Below are 16,534 nucleotides of genomic sequence, written 5' to 3' on the forward strand. Positions count from 1 at the left end.
CATTGGATCGATGAGTCGCATGGGGAACAAGACTTTAAATGGACAATAATATCCAAAATAGACCATGACCCAAGAGGTGGAGATGTAGAGGCCAAGTTACGACAACGAGAAGCCATGCTGATTCTGAAATTTAACACCACTATACAAGGTCTGAACGAAATGTCCGAACTTTACAGCCTGTGATATTCCATTATACCACTTTGCCCGAAACTCCTAATTCTTACAGAATAATCTGACAGAAAGCATCGTTTTTCAACTATCGTTGTTACACTTCTGAAACTTCACGTAATCTAATCTGCCGATTCCCAACCGCATGGAACTACAAATCCCATGAAATATACAGAGAGGAACCCGGAAACATTTTAAATCTGCCGATGTCAAACCACATTGAACTACAAATCCCATGAGACATACACAGAGGAACCCGGAAGCACTCTCCATTTAAAATAAGAAGACCCGGAACGACTTCTATCGCGTGCACACCTGATTGCGACTCAGCCTGGAGGAGATGGACGCCTAGCCACAGGTAATTTTTCAAAAATCTTCCTGACCCAAGTTGGACTCTTTACAACTTCAAGTTCGACCCAAGCCATATATACTCTGGGTATAATCCCTTAACGGCGAAAGCAATATAGCGGGTTCCGTGGCTGTTATACCAACGCCACACCTCGTTGTAGACTATACTAAAGACACCTCTGTTTATTGACGGCATGAAGCGTTAACTTCGGTATGCTAATGGCCTTCGTTATTTCATTTCCCAGATTTAATCACGAGGCTTTCCAAAAACAGCTTGATGATCCGATCCTGTTGGATATTCCTACTTGGATTAGGACATGACAAACATTTCTGCTAGTGAGTATCACAGACCCCCTCTCCCCTTTGATTTGGGGCAAGATTCCAGCAAACCGATTCTGATTACAATTTTTGTAATTTTTTTGTAGTTCATCATACCTTCAAGCCCTACTAAATTCTTTGACAGGTAACCCACTGAAAGTATGCTGTTGTCGAATGAAAGTGGAGAGCCTCTCTTTTGAGTTTACTGACAGACTGTTGTTATTTATTGTTTTTTACAGATTAAATGTGTTTGGTCCTGAAGAGAATCCTTTGAATAGACTAGGATTCGAAACGCGTCGACCAAGGTGTTAGTTGATTGTGTTGCCACTTTTGTGGTTTTAGGCCAATCTTTGTTTAACAACTGGAAATCGAAAAAGTATTGCAAAACGTGTTTTGGTCTTTGTTATTACTCTGAAGTTTTGAGCTCTTTAATTGCATTATACCATTCCTATGATTGTAAATAGGACTTGGGTTCAACCTTTTATTGGAATATAACAATTCAATTCTCTCAATAATTTGAAAAAAATCACACCACCAACTACCACCGCCCACGTCCCCCCAGTTATCGATTAGTGTTCACTTTTTGTCTTGTGTATATGTTTTCTGTTAAGTATTGTGTTCAATGTTTGTACAATTCACTCCCACGACCATCTTCCCTGTCCATGAATATGTTTCACTCCTCCGTATTGTCCAATAATGTTTGCTGTTCATAGCTGTAAAAGGGAAAAATAAAAATTAAAAACCAAAAAATACCAATTTCTAAAAATTAAAAATTAAAGATTAACAAATTTTCTACTACAAACTTTGACTGAAAGAGTGGTCATTTGGGAATGAGCGATTGGTAGCTCTTTCACCTACTGTTCTGAAAACTGTTGCACAGTACTGGCAAGTTGTTTTGTTTACTTCTGATCGGCGCAGCCTTACTGTGCTTTACGCCAGACCCGTTTAGTTACTTGGCTGAAGAGGTTTGGGCTGTCTTTTCTCAGGCTGTTGCTGAGGGTCAGGATGCTGCTAAATTTGCAGTTCGATGTGGGCTGGACACCGCAGACTCTTTAAAGAGGGCAATCTCCACAACAGTGGCCCTGCGTCGCCATGCCTTGCTGCCGTCCTCTGGATTTTCAGGAGATGTCCAGAGTTCCCTCATGGACATGCCATTTGATGGTACTCACCTCTTTGGCGATAAGGCAGACAGTGCGCTGGAGCGTTTCAAGGACTCTCAGGCTACAGCCAAGTACTTAGGTCTCTCCACCACACGCCAGGCCACGTCTACCTTTCGTGGCCAGAAGCCTGTGCAGAACCAAAATCAGCGTGGCCGCAGGCGTGGAGGCCGCTGTGGCAGCACAGGGGGCCAGCGGGCGGGTCAGTTCACCACCGCTCCTGCAGCATCCGCCTCAAAGCCTTCCTAGTCCGAGCTTTGGGGTGCACCCCAAGCCTGTGGGAGGCAGGATTCAACATCACCCCCCCCACTGGCGTTCTGTCACGACGGACAGGTGGGGGCATGGAAATTGTCCGAAGGGGTTACTCCCTCCCCTTTGAGTCCCCCCCCCCCCCCATTCATGCCACCTCAGTTCCACCGCATGTCGGGGGATCACTTTGCCCTTCTCCAGCAGGAAGTTACGGCCCTCCTGGCCAGGTGGGCCATCAAGCGCGTTCCTGGGCCAGAAGTAGGACGTGGTTGTTATTCCTACTACTTTCTGGTCCCCAAGAAGGACAAAGGGGGCCTGCAACCCATTTTGGACCTCAGGAACGTCAATCGCTTCATCCGGAAGGAGAAGTTCAGGATGTTGACTCTGGCTCAGGTCTTCGCTGCCCTCGACCCTGGAGACTGGATGGTAGCGTTGGACTTGCAGGACGCATATTTTCACATCCTGGTCCTGCCGACCTACCGGCGCTACCTGCGTTTCACGGTAGGCCAGGAGCATTTTCAGTTTTCCGTGCTCCCCTTCGGCCTTACAAGCGCCCCTCGCGTGTTCACAAAGGTGATGGCCGCAGCTCATCTGCGCAGGTCCGGAGTGTCAGTCTTCCCCTACCTCGACGACTGGTTGTTGAAGGGGACTCACCCCAAACAGTCGTCAGCCACCTTCAGACTACGACCGACTCCTACATCTGCTGGGGTTCTCCATCAATGTACCGAAGTCGCACCTGAGTTCCTCTCAGAAGCTTCCCTTCATCGGAGCGGTTCTAGATTAGACGCGGTTTCGGGGGTTATCCTCCCGAGCAGCAAGTTCGGGATATTCAGCTAGTGCAACATGCCTGATGGCACATGCGGGCTCGGCAGTGGGACCTGAAGTTTCAGTGGGCACAGCATCAAGGCAACCTGTCCGATCACGTCCAGATCTCAAGAGGGCACTGCACGTCAATTGCAGTGGTGGCTCACGAATCGCGATTGGGTCAATGACAGATCCCTCTCCCTTCCCCAACCGGAGCACACAGTGGTGACGGATGCGTCCCTCATGGGATGGGGGGGGCCACTTGGGAGAGGCGGAGATCAGAGGCCTCTGGTCTCCGGCGGAGTCCCGGCTCCATATCAACCTTTTGGAGCTTCGAGCGATCCGTCTTGCACTGATGCCATTCATTCCCTCTGTCAGAGGAAGTGTAGTGCAGGTGTTCACCGACAACACCAACGCCATGTGGTATTGCAACAAACCGGGTGAGGTTGGGTCGTGGACCCTATGTCAGAAGGCTCTGTCAGGAGGAACATCATGGCATCACCTTGGTGGTTCAAAACCTGGCAGGTTCTCTGAACACTAGAGAGGACGAACTCAGCCGCCGATGCTTGATGGATCACGAATGGCGTCTGAACTCAGACGTGGCGCTAGGTCTCTTTCTACAGTGGGGCGAAGCTTGGTTAGAACTATTCGCGACAGAAAGGAACGCGCAATGTCATCAATTCTGCACGTTGGAATTTCCAAGGCGGCACTCGCTCAGCAACGCTTTTTGTCGCGAGTGGAGTTGCAGTCTGTTGTACACTTTTCCGCCTACACCTCTTCTGCCCAGAGTGCTAAAGAAGATACGGCGCAACCGGGCCCAAGTCATCCTTGTGACTCCGGATTGGGTACGAAGATGCTGGTATCCCGAGCTACTCAGCATGGCTATCAATCCCCCCAACCGACTGCCTCTTTGGGAGGATCTTCTGTCGCAGCAGAAGGGGACAGTCCTCCAATTGAACCTGTCCAGCCTCAACTTCCATGCGTGGAGATTGAGCGGTGATAGTTGTCCGCTTTCGATCTTCCTCCCAAAGTCTGTGATGTCATTCTGGCAGTCAGGCGTCCCTCCACTAAAACGGTATACGCCTGCAGGTGGAACAAGTTTGTGGCATGGTACACAGCTAAAGCTGTGGATCCCTTTTCTGCCCCTTTTTCCGATGTCGTTCTGTTCCTTCTTTCTTTGCCCCAGCAGGGCTCTGCTCACTATATAAGGTTATCTTTCAGCCATCTCCTCCTTTCTACAGCTTCCAGATCAAACTTCTCTTTTTAAGTCCCCGGTTGTTAACCATTTCTTGAAAGGCATTACGCACACATTTCCTCCCTTGCTGTTCATAATGCCTCAATGGGACTTAAACCTTGTCTTGATATATCTGATGTGCGCTCCCTTTGAGCCACTTCATAACTGTCCTTTACGTCTTCTCACTCTAAAGTCTGCTTTCCTGGTCGCTATCACCTCTGCCAGAAGAGTGAGTGAGCTCCAGACTCCTTCTTCTTAACCTCCTTTTCTTTCTGTTTATCCAGACATGGTGGTTTTAAGGACCCTTCCTTCTTTCTTACCAAAGGTTGTTACGCCCTTCCACATCGGGCAGACCATCACTTTGCCCACCTTCTTTCCGCCTCCTTCAAAAGAGGAAGAGATGCTCCACCGTCTGGACCCAAAACGTGCGCTCTCGTTCTATCTGAAAAGTTTTGGGAAACAAAGGTCCTAAGCGTAAATGAAATACTACAATAATGTTATATAGACCACAATAGGCTGCTATATATTTATCTCCCTTGTCCAGCCGGACAGGGAATTTATTAATCAGGTAAATTATTAGAGTTCAAAATACATTTTTGCAACAAACATTTCATTGCAGTAAGGCACAATCCTGTACCGTACTGGAGAAAGATAAGAGAGAAGATAGAAAAAGAAAGAGTGTTTCAGGCAAAGGAAATGAGCAATCAGGGTACTGTTTTAAGTCAAAATTAGCAGTATTTCCTGGAGTAACACATACAAACATTGATATACATTCATTAAACGTATGTCTACTCAGAGGAGTCGACGTTTCGATCCCGTGCTCAAATTATAAAGGGATCATCTTCAGGACTTAAATAAATGTTTTGCCTGGTTTAAAAATTACATAAGCCTGTTGGGGAGAAAACAGGGAAAAAGAAAAGAAATAACAGAATTTTGTCAATTTAAGTGACAATGGAGAGCGGTCAGCTGAACCATTTGCAACACTGTAAACATAATCATCGGAATCGCAGTGATGAGGTTGTGCCGGTAGACGTGGGCATTAAATTCGGTGTTTGGTGCACTGGCGGTAACCATTTGCAACACTGTAAACATAATCATCGGAATCGCAGAGATGAGGTTGTGCCGGTAGACGTGGGTATTAAATACGGTGTTTGGTGCACTGGCGGTAAGTAGATGACTCGCTCGTTCCTCTGTGCTTGTGGAGAGGAGAGCAAGGTGCACTTATACTTTCATGAGGGTTGGGATGCCAGTTAAGGTTTAAACGGCGTGCGACCCCCGAGTAGCATGTATTCGGCAAGGTATCTTAGAAGCGCTAGGAGTGGCGTTGGTGCTCGCTCATCACTGCGATTCCGATGATTATGTTTACAGTGTTGCAAATGGTTAAGCTGACCACTCTCCATTGTCACTTAAATTGACAAAATTCTGTTATTTCTTTTCTTTTTCCCTGTTTTCTCCCCAACAGGCTTATGTAATTTTTAAACCAGGCAAAACATTTATTTAAGTCCTGAAGATGATCCCTTTATAATTTGAGCACGGGATCGAAACGTCGACTCCTCTGAGTAGACATACGTTTAATGAATGTATATCAATGTTTGTATGTGTTACTCCAGGATATACTGCTAATTTTGACTTAAAACAGTACCCCGATTGCTCATTTCCTTTGCCTGAAACACTCTTTCTTTTTCTATCTTCTCTCTTATCTTTCTCCAGTACGGTACAGGATTGTGCCTTACTGCAATGAAATGTTTGTTGCAAAAATGTATTTTGAACTCTAATAATTTACCTGATTAATAAATTCCCTGTCGTGCTGGGCAAGGGAGATAAATATATAGCAGCCTATTGTGGTCTATATAACATTATTGTAGTATTTCATTTACGCTTAGGACCTTTGTTTCCCAAAACTTAGCTGATACCCATGGTCCATAGATACCCGCTGGGTTCCCCTTGTTTTTTCAAAAAACTTGTTCTATCTGAAGCACACACATTAGTCCCGGCTGGATGACCAGCTCTTTGTTGGCTACGTGGGGCCAAAAAAGGCCGGGCCGTGCACAAATGGCCATCTCTAGGTGGTTTGTTCTTTGCATCAAAGCCTGTTACTCGTTGGCTAAGAAGGTGCCTACTGTGGGGCTGTGTGCCCCTTTCACCAGGTTAACTGCAGCCACTACTGCCTTGGGCCGCGGCGTTCCTTTTCAGGACATTTGTCAGGCTACAGCTACATGGGCCTTGCTGCACACGTTTACCAAGCATTATTGCCTTGACAGTCCGTCCGGAGAGACGGTGGCCGTTCTGTTCTCCGTGACTTTCTGGTGTAATCTTGTTAGCAGACCCACCACAGCGGTTGATATTGCTGGGGTACTATTCTAAGGTAAGGAATCTGTCACTACTAAGTTACTACTTGTGTAAGAGACAGTGATAGATTCCTTACCACCCCACTCATCCTCCCCGTTCTGCGAACTGATTTCTAGGGTTAAGGTCATCCCTTTCAGGGCCCTAGTTTATGGCACCAGTGGTCAGTATCTTACATGGCTCTGCGTTCCTGGCGAGGAAAGTCGTGTACAGAACTGGCGTCTGCACGCATAGATGACGCCTAAGTAGTCTCCGTGATGTCATCTCGGCCCTTATGACGCCAGCGACGGACGCAGAGCCGCATGACGCCACCTACCGACGGGCAGGGGTACTGCTGACAAAAAACTTTCCGGATCCAGTCCGACGCCTGGGGATATTGTTAGGTAAGGAATCTATCACTAACGAATGTCTCTTACAGATTTATTGTTACACAAGTAGTTACTTGTGCATCCGTATGCACACCTTAAAGGCCCGCCATATAATGCCATACCTGGGCACCAAACTGGAAATATTCTATTATGGCTTGCAATGTGGTTTGATAACCTGATGTAATAGAGCCTTTGACCTAAAGCAGCGTTAACTCCATCACCTCCCTCCCGTGGGCAGTGACCCCATCAGAATAACCAGGGAGTGATAAAAAGCAATCAGGGTAAGATATCTGCATCTTATATCCAGGTACGTGTGCCCTGTGTAAGCAACCAGTACCCAATATTCACGCTGGATCATAAACAGATAAGTGAAGCATAAACTCCCTCTTATTAGGATACATATATCACCCTTTATCAATCATATAGACTCACAGTACTTGCTGGTGTACAAGCAGCTAGACGAATGGGCGGTGCTCATTATATCGATCAGTCCTTGGTGTCCGTCGAGAACTGTATTAATGTCCCCTCCTGAAAATAGTGCAGGGATCAACTTTAATGCACACTTGGGGAAAATCCGGGTCATCCTTATTAAGCTCTTACATAATGAGGAGCTTGACCTGCATGCCAAAGAGCACACCCAGTAGTATCAAGTGTCTGAAAGACAATTCCCTATGCCTCAAGATTGCTACTCCCGGTGAATATGAGTTTAGTGATCAGAAATGGAGAAGCCCAGTTTCTAGCAAAAACTTTATCATCCTAAGGAACAAATGTGCCTCATGCAAGAATGCTATTTTTTAAGGAGCCTACTAACTGATTTAACGCAGTGCCTATGCCACGATGGACCAAAGTCCAGAACTATATATATCAACAGATACATTTTACCAATAGTGTGGAGCTTTGCCTCCTACCGTTTATAGTATTAATGAGTTATGTTTTATTTTGAAAGCATGTCCAGAGTTATTCTAAGGGTGGGGGGACGGATTGGGCCGGGGGGAGGGCACGGGGGATGTGCGAAGATGCTCATCCTCTGCCACTCACAACAGTTGAACCGGACCGCACAGAGCAGTAACTAACAATGTAAAACCCATGGCGGTCACCCCGAGATAGCGGCCCTGCAGGAAACTCACCTGAAACGCACGGAGGAAGACCGGTTAAAACACAAGTCCTATCCACTGATATACAAGTAATCAGCAAGTACTAAGCATAATGGGTTGGCCCTTCTATTCCACTCCTCTCTTAAATTTCAAACAGCCAACATTAAATCCGTCAGGGAAGGGAGGATGTTGATTCTCAAAGGTCTCGTACATGGTCCGGGATGCACAAGCCACGATCTATGCCCCAAATTCGAACCAGACAGACTTTCTCCTCTCCTTTTTCAGCCTGTGAGGGGGTTTTGCAGAAGGTGAGATGATGATAGTGGGACCCAGATTTGGACAGTGACGACAGTGACTCCCTCCCCGAGATGAAACATGGGCACCTTCTCTCAAACCACGACGCTAGAATTTACACAACTTGGGCTTTTCACATTCTCATAGAACTTACTTGCAGCTCTGCTATTGTTTTGTATACCAAACTTTACAGCAGGCCATTAGGGCGGTTAATATCCACAACTTATCGATCTCCGATCACACTATGGTGAAAGTTACTTTGGCTGGCCAGGCCTGATATCATCCTTCCATAGATGTTTTTTCCTGAACTCCTTGACAAAGGACCGCCTCATTCAGGATGACCTCAAAGCGGTTTTAAGGGGGAATGTATATCTCTCATGGCTACACTGATGAGACAGAAGACCAAGTATTGCACTGTAGGAAGATCTTCTCCAGGTGGAAAGCACTCACAAGGAATCCCCCACCCTTGCTCTTCAGTGAAAATGACTGCGGTGAAGGGTAAAAATGGCATATATGCTAACAGATCAGAACTAACTATTGCGCCTCGGACAGACGACATACGGAAGGGAGAATAAGGTGAGCACCATCTGGCTCGGCAGTTAAAGGCGAAACAGGAAAATTACTAAATTGGCCCTATTCAGGAAGCAAATGGGGATTTGACCTATAAAGAAGAGGGGAAGGCAGAGACCTTCCCAGCATTTTATAAGACCTTATACACTAAGGGCCAAGCCCCCACCCACACGCAACTAGATTATTTAGCTGACCCCATGCTCCCTAACATTTCTCCAGACCAGCAGCAACTTCTAGATGACCCCATTCAAGCAGACGAAGTCCAGGAAGCGATTAATTCCCTAAAACTAAACCAATCTCCAGGACCGTTTGGGCTTATGCCCAGTTCTGTAAAACATTTGGCTCTGAAAGGACTCCTCACTCTCTTTAACACCTTTGCTGAGACACGAGCTGTCACCCCTTCCATGGGGAAAGCGCTCATAATGGTAATCCCAAAGCCAGGGAAAGACCCTAGTAAATATGTTATCCCGGCCGATCACACTGTTAAATCTTGATGTGAAGCTGTACACTAAAATGCTAGCTAATCGACTGGAGGATGTCACGCCCGATCTGATCCACCGTGATCATTTGGGTTTTATTAAAGGGCAACAGACGCATGATTATCTTCGGCGAGTGGTGCATTTATTAGAAAAAGCCACCAGGAAAAAGAGACCCACGATGCTATTGGCATCAGATGCCGAGAAGGCTTTCAGCCTTGTAGATTGGTCCTTCCTTTTCCACACACTGCAACAATTTGGTTTTGGGGATACATTTATTACACAGTTTCAAGCCAATTATGCCCACCCTCGCTTGAGAGTCCTCATTAATGGGACAGTGCCTGATTATTTTTCGCTGGAACGGGGCACCCAATGGGGATCACCCCTCCCCTTTTTATTTGCCCTAAGCATGGAACCCTTAGCAGCCAGAATATGGGCTTCACCTCTCATCTAGGCTATTTCCCTTGGGTCGATCAATTACAAAATGTCGCTATTTGCAGATGACATCCTCTTAAACTTAGAATGTCCTCAAACATAATTTACAACTCTGCAGACAGAGCTGCAGGAGTTCAAGCCAGTGGCAGGATTTAAGGTCAATCTTACTAAATCTTTCCTACTCAATCTGACGGTTTCAGCTGGGGAGTTAGAGGGACGGGCTTCCAAAACACCCTTCAGTCTGGTGAGAAAGGAGATCACATCCTTGGGCATCAAAATTACACCCTTGGTGTATGATTTGTACAGGGCTAACTATCCTCCACTTCTTCGTCAATTGCAACATGAATTAAGAAATGGGCCCCACTCTACTTAGCCTCATCAATTGCAACAAGCATGAAGAAATGGGCCCCACTCTACTTCCCTGGGCTCCATTGTCACCACCACAGAATCACAGAGCCCGCCTCCTCAAACTCTTGACTCGCACCAAAACCGAGGGTGTTTTGGCACTTCCAAATTTTCCCCACAATTATCAAGTGGCACAACTCAGAGTATTCACTGACTGGTCTTTGAGGGAATTTGACAAACATTGGCTTCACATGGACAGGACGATCATTCGGAGAATGATGTGGGATGTCCTATGGAAATCTAGAGCTAATTGTCCACCGAACACCTACCTAAGTACGCCAACTAGAACAAAGCTCAAAACCTGGGACGAGGTTACTCGCCGGTACGATTTAAAGACCTTTCCTTCCCCACACACACTTATTCATTTCAACTAAGCATTCCTGCCTTCACTAGTCCCAGCCCCCTTTGATTTATAGCAGTAGGGAGAGTGTCTAACCATTTCCGATTTGTTCTATGACTGAGACATACTTGCATTTGATAACTGGCACAATGACTTCAATATACCCACTACAGAGCTGTTCCACTTCACCCAATGTCAAACACTGGGTTAAAAAACCTGAGGTTCAACGGGCCGCCACAAGAAACTTGCTTACAATACATTTGTGCGCAAACAAAGGGGCTCCAGGGGATGTATCTTGTTTCTGTATTTTTTCTTGGCCTCTTCGGCCGATGCCCCTACTTTGAGATTTAAAGGCCTCTGAGACCAGATTTTGGAGAAGCCCATTTCTATAGAACAATGATGGAAACTATGGAGATACATCTGAGGAATTAATAGATTTTGAGGTTTGAGAGGATCCCACTATTAAATACTTTGACTGGTATCTTAACCCCGCTAAGCCCCACAAAACATATCCAAAACATCTGACAGATGCTGGAGAGGTTCTGGTCTTCTGAGAGATTTCTGCCACATATCGTGAGATTTCCCCAAAATTCGAGCCTATGGATATGAGTTACTGGCACAGATGAGACATCCTGGGTTACCCTTTACCTCGAACACCTGACTTCACCCTGCTTGGGCTGCGTGATCCCTCTCTTAAACATCAAAAAGTTGGGGATAGGTCCATTATATGGCTCTGTTTAGGGCCAGCCAAGATATCCTTGGCAGCCGACTGGAAGAAGCAGATGGCCCTCTCCATGTCTCAGTGGCACACTCCCCTTTGGCAGAGTCTTACTATAGAATGCCTAACAGACAAACTCATGGGTTCCTGTAAGGGCTTTGATTACATATTGGGACCGCTGGTGGAGAATCTGTCAGTGGGTCTCCCCCTGTTTTCGTGCTCCACACGCGCAGGGGCACTCCACCTGATCCAGACTTGAGACCTCCCCTTTGGTGTTACCCCTCCGGTCCAGCTGGTTGGGCCATACAACGACAACGGTTCATGGCTCCTACCCCTACCCACTGTATATTGAGCCGGACTTCTATTGCACTGTACATGCAATCTTTTTCCTTGTTTCAGAGAAGTTGGTGGGGGAGTTATATAGGGCTCCATCATGGTATTTCTGTAAATAGCTGCAGGGCAACGTTGGTTGAAAGGACTTTACCGTGACAATCGAAGTATGTAACCCCTATATCTGACACTGATCTGAATTATGGCAAACATCTTTGAGGGTGGTTTTGAAATGTCATGTTAACTGCTTACTCTAAATACCCCAAAAACTAATAAAGACAGTTTGAGGAAGAAAAATAAATGCAGGGACAATTCTACACATATGGACAGACAGACAACACAAAACATAGTTTGCTTAGTGTTCAAGCACGTATTGGCCATGTAGGCAGACTTGCTCCCAATCGGGTTATACGCTAGCCCCATGTCTGAGTGGCAGGCAGACTGGGCACCTCTATGCCCTGAGACCACTCTACAGCTGAATAGTCAGAGTAGACCGATACAGAGCTCTGTCTTTTTTGTAGGCCAGCCTGTTAGTGTAGAAAGAAGTCTAGAAGGAAGTCTATTCTCTAGTGCATTTTAAGGACATGGAGTAAAAGGTGTAATCTTTTACCCATGTAATAGATGCCAGGCCTCAACGAGGCCCAGTGATTCAATACCTTCTGATACCTTCTGATAGTATCAGAGGTGTTGCATATGTAGCATTCCTTGAGATAGAGCTGTCTAAAGTTTTGTTCAAATCAGTGTTGAAGTCGCCACCTATAATCAATAGCCCTTGTACCAATAGTCGACTTGCCGGAACAATAATCATGAGAACTCATTTTTAGCATCATTTGGACCATATATTTAAAAAAACAGTAGGTTATGTATCTAGCCTGTTACGGCAAATACTAATTATCATACCCTTCTGGTGTTGAAAAAGGGAGTCCAATTGTGACAGAAAATCTCTTCTCAGTACGATGGAGGCATTCTTAGTCTTGTTCATTGCATGCTAATTGGATTAGCAATGAAATCCAAATGTTTTAAGGCCTGGTTTGTAGTAGTACCTTATCAAATCCCATGTCATGAACCCATTTTATTATTGTTCAAACCCTGGGCATTCTGCGTAAGTTTTTTTTATGTCAGCCATCGAAACCTGGAGATTTTCACGTCCATGTATATTCCTTTTTATCATGGCCATTATAGGCTGTGATTACTATTCATCATTCACCCCACTGCCCCAACACATTAAAAAAAGCAGTTAACCCTGGACTTCTGTAATTGTATGCCATGATTTTGTTTGATTACTGCTGTTTCCTGAATTTTCCTCCAATCTACCACCTCCCTCACCCACACACCCGCTTCCCATTAAGGAATTTGTTGGTACAAACATATACAGAGAAACACAAACCATAACCTATAAGTACGTAGTTCAGAACTTGGATATGAGGTCTAGCAAGGTTAACAATTGTGTCCCAGAATAAAGGGGCAGCATCTGGGTCAAACCAACTTGGTAGACCACAGCAAGGAACCTCACAGGGTACCCCTGTGAAGGGGAGCTTTTGTATCTAACTTAAATAACAAGAAGTGGAGGGGATAAGAATTCATGCACTAGTTTGTAACGAACACTCCGCTGCGGATAAAAGAAACAGCAGTAATCAAACAAAATCATGGCATACAATTCAGGATTTGGTCGACTTGTAGATAAGGTTTAAATTATATAGAAGATGACTAAAACAAGATTTGTTGTTGCTACCTCACCTATTATTTTTAACTTACTACCCTAATGTTGCTTGAATTTACCTTGAAAAAAACAAAAGACAAGAGGCTTTTGGCAAAACAGGAACAGGTGGCTTTATTAACCATTTTGGTCAGGAGCACAGTTACAGAAACGGGTACAAGGACAGTCTCAAAGTAAAATCTACCTGAACAGGGTTTTATACATTTCTTTGGGTATCATAAAGTACTTCCAGCTATCCTTGTTAGGTAAAAGAATGTGGGCCTTGTCTGTGGGGTTATAAATAAGGCACCTGATGACAATTGTATGTGGGCCTAGACCATGCGTGGACATAGTGTGGGCCAGTGGGTAACATGTCCAGATGTCCATCATGAGGAGTGTGTGATCACTGCATGTACTGTGTGTGCTTTGTCCTGATTGGCTATGTGTTCCTAACTTCATGCGGCATCTGACTTTATGGTGTTTTGGGAATGCATGCACTCCTTTGCCATTCTTTAATGGGGCCAATTTCCCTGGACCATTGTGTTGTTGCCTATCTTGTGGATGGATCGGAGTCTCCTGCTCACGCGTTTGTCTGCTGGCTACGTGCCACCCCACCTGTCACCTTTCAATCAGTAGCCTCAGGCTTAGATCACAGAGCCTTCCTAACCACGTGTTTCTGAGTTGGGGTTGACTGAGAGTTCATGACGGGCTAATTTGATAATAGTGATGCAATTTCGTTCCTATGTGTGAATGTATCATAAACATTGGCATTGATTCTATCAATAGTAACACTAAACCCATATGCATCTTCTGCTCCGTTAGTAGAGTTTTGTTTGAATAATGTATTCATTTGATCTTGTGAGGATTAATTACATGGATGGAACATTCAATGGTTGAAAAAATTTAACATCATAAAATGCATGTCAATAGTTTTATTAATCCAGCATTTTGTTGACGGAAATTCTGCCAATCAGGTTATTGATTTACTTTAGAGAATAGATAGGAAAAAGTCAGTGACTTGGTGTGGTTATAATAAAGGATGCCCAATGTGCTTTTTGAAGTCTGGGAGCTAGGCTGAAACCACGTGACCGAAGCCCAAGACTGGATGCTGTGGCAATGTGTCTGACAGCTTGGATATATGAGGATTTTTAGAATAAAAAAAAAAATCTCTGTGACAGAAACCACTTTATCTCGAAACTGCAATCTTACCTTCTTAGGTGGATCCCATTTGTTGATGGTAATAGAGCTGAAGCCTTTGTATCAGTATTGAAAGGTTGAGTTGCAGGGGATAAAATAATATTGATTTATATGAAATACTTTAAAATATATTTTTAGTATGTAACACTATGGTTTTGACGTGCACTGGTTTAGTGACATGCTTTGTAATTTTATAGTTTAACAATGTAAAACGCCTGTTTTATTTTACTAGGAGTCCTTTGTTAATTCAGACACAGAAAATGCAAAAATACCTTCTGAGCTTCCTACAGGTACTGTAGTATTTTCAATATCTGAATGCCTTTCATAACAATTTGTTTGTTTTATTCATGAAGTTTAAATGTTTATAGATATCTTAATTTTTCCAGTTTTGGCTCTTTTATTGATTCATAGGCTTGAATCATTCTCCATCGTCATTGGAGTGGGAGTTGCACGTTACCATAGGAAAACAGTATGTAATAGTATCATAGGCTATAATAGCAATGCACAGTCATTTTAAGAACCTATCTATATCCTTTTAAAAAATGGACCAATCTTGAACTAAAACCAATCAGACGATCGCACCCTTTATAACACTCCAAACAGAGGCTGAGTCCCTCCAATTTTCTACCGCATGTCGTGTGAAACGAGTCTCTCTGAGCGCTGCTCAGTTTTTCATGTATAACTCGACTCTTCTACATCTACAATTTCTGAGTCTTGTAAGAAAGGCCTGTTCAGATCCTGCAAGTTCTGTGGGGAGAATAGGCTTCTTGTGGATGATTCACACAAAGACTGTCTGTCTCTATTGCCTCTGCCCTCAACTTCAGGTAAAGGAGTGTAAGATTTGTCACACTTTTTCTTCTAAAACATTAAGAGACAGAGAGGGAACGCTACTTATGGAGTTACAGAAGTCGAAATCCAGCTCCTCTGAGGAGGACTGCGATTCGTCTGACAGACACTACAAAACGTCAAGATCCTCTGACCATGGGGCTTCTAAGGGCTCTAGAAGGGCCTTGGAGACACCCTATAAAGAACCTCTGCGAAAGTAGAAACTTAAACTCTTTCCACAGCGGCAGCCTCCTTCCAACCTACTACTCCATCTGAGAAAAAAGCGGAGCAAAAACATTCTCCTTCCTCAGAACCATCGACGCTGAAGACAAAAAAGCCTCTCAGAACGATGTCAACACCATCATGGTGTCAACGAAGACTGACAGGAGAGTAACTCAGGCCCCCGCACCCCCCCCCGCAGCTGCAAGGGGCCACCTCAGCACAGTACTCCGGTCTGAGCGCTCTGGTTAAAATCCGAAGCGGGGGACCCCCCGTGTACATGGCAGGGGGGCCCCTTAAACATTCGTTACATTAGTGACTGAGACTGTCATCACAGTCTTATTGACAAAGCCATCATCCTCGAAGACTTCAGTGGCAACTAAGAATGCTCCCATTTCATTCACTAAGGTGATTTCCTCCTCTACTTCACCGTCGGAATTGACTCCACTTGTCCAACTTCGAATCACGGTCGACAAAGACAATATCACCAGCAGCACCATCAACAGAGATGCTTTCAACAGTAACACCTATGGCAGTGCCAACTTCTGCTCTGCCAACAACAACACAGTGGACAGTGGCACTGTTGAAAACAGCATTGTCAATGACGATGGTCCAGTCGACGAAAGAACTCTTACCATAGATGCCCCAGATAACTTTTACGTCGTCATTGACCGGACAGTCAACTAAGATTAAAATTACCAAGACTACCTTAAGAACTGAAGTGACTTTTCCTAGTAAGGTCTCACCTTTGCTTCCTAGCCATTTACTGGCATTATGAAACTTGTGAATATCACCGCTTCCCTAGCCTAGATAGGATGAAATGCACATGCCCAGTTCTCTAGTGCAAGATCTATAAGCTACGCTGTAGGACAACAAGAGGAGATTTCTAGATCCTCCACAAGATCAGCAACCAGTGTCCACCCACCACTTCTCCTGCCACACC

The 16,534-nt window shown here is 45.0% G+C and overlaps 1 protein-coding gene across 1 annotated transcript in view; it reads left to right on the plus strand.

Moving 5' to 3' along the window:
• The window catches only part of LOC147698809 (E3 ubiquitin-protein ligase TTC3-like), a 1,497,644-nt gene that overhangs the window by 437,837 nt on the left and 1,043,273 nt on the right, over positions 1 to 16,534 (plus strand). The window contains exon 15 of the mRNA XM_086935406.1: positions 14,780 to 14,837. Coding sequence (XP_086791532.1) covers positions 14,780 to 14,837 — 58 coding nt within the window. The remainder of the gene's footprint in view (positions 1 to 14,779; positions 14,838 to 16,534) is intronic.

Source organism: Lissotriton vulgaris, chromosome 8, assembly GCF_964263255.1.
Source record: "Lissotriton vulgaris chromosome 8, aLisVul1.2, whole genome shotgun sequence".
Classification (NCBI taxonomy): domain Eukaryota; kingdom Metazoa; phylum Chordata; class Amphibia; order Caudata; family Salamandridae; genus Lissotriton; species Lissotriton vulgaris.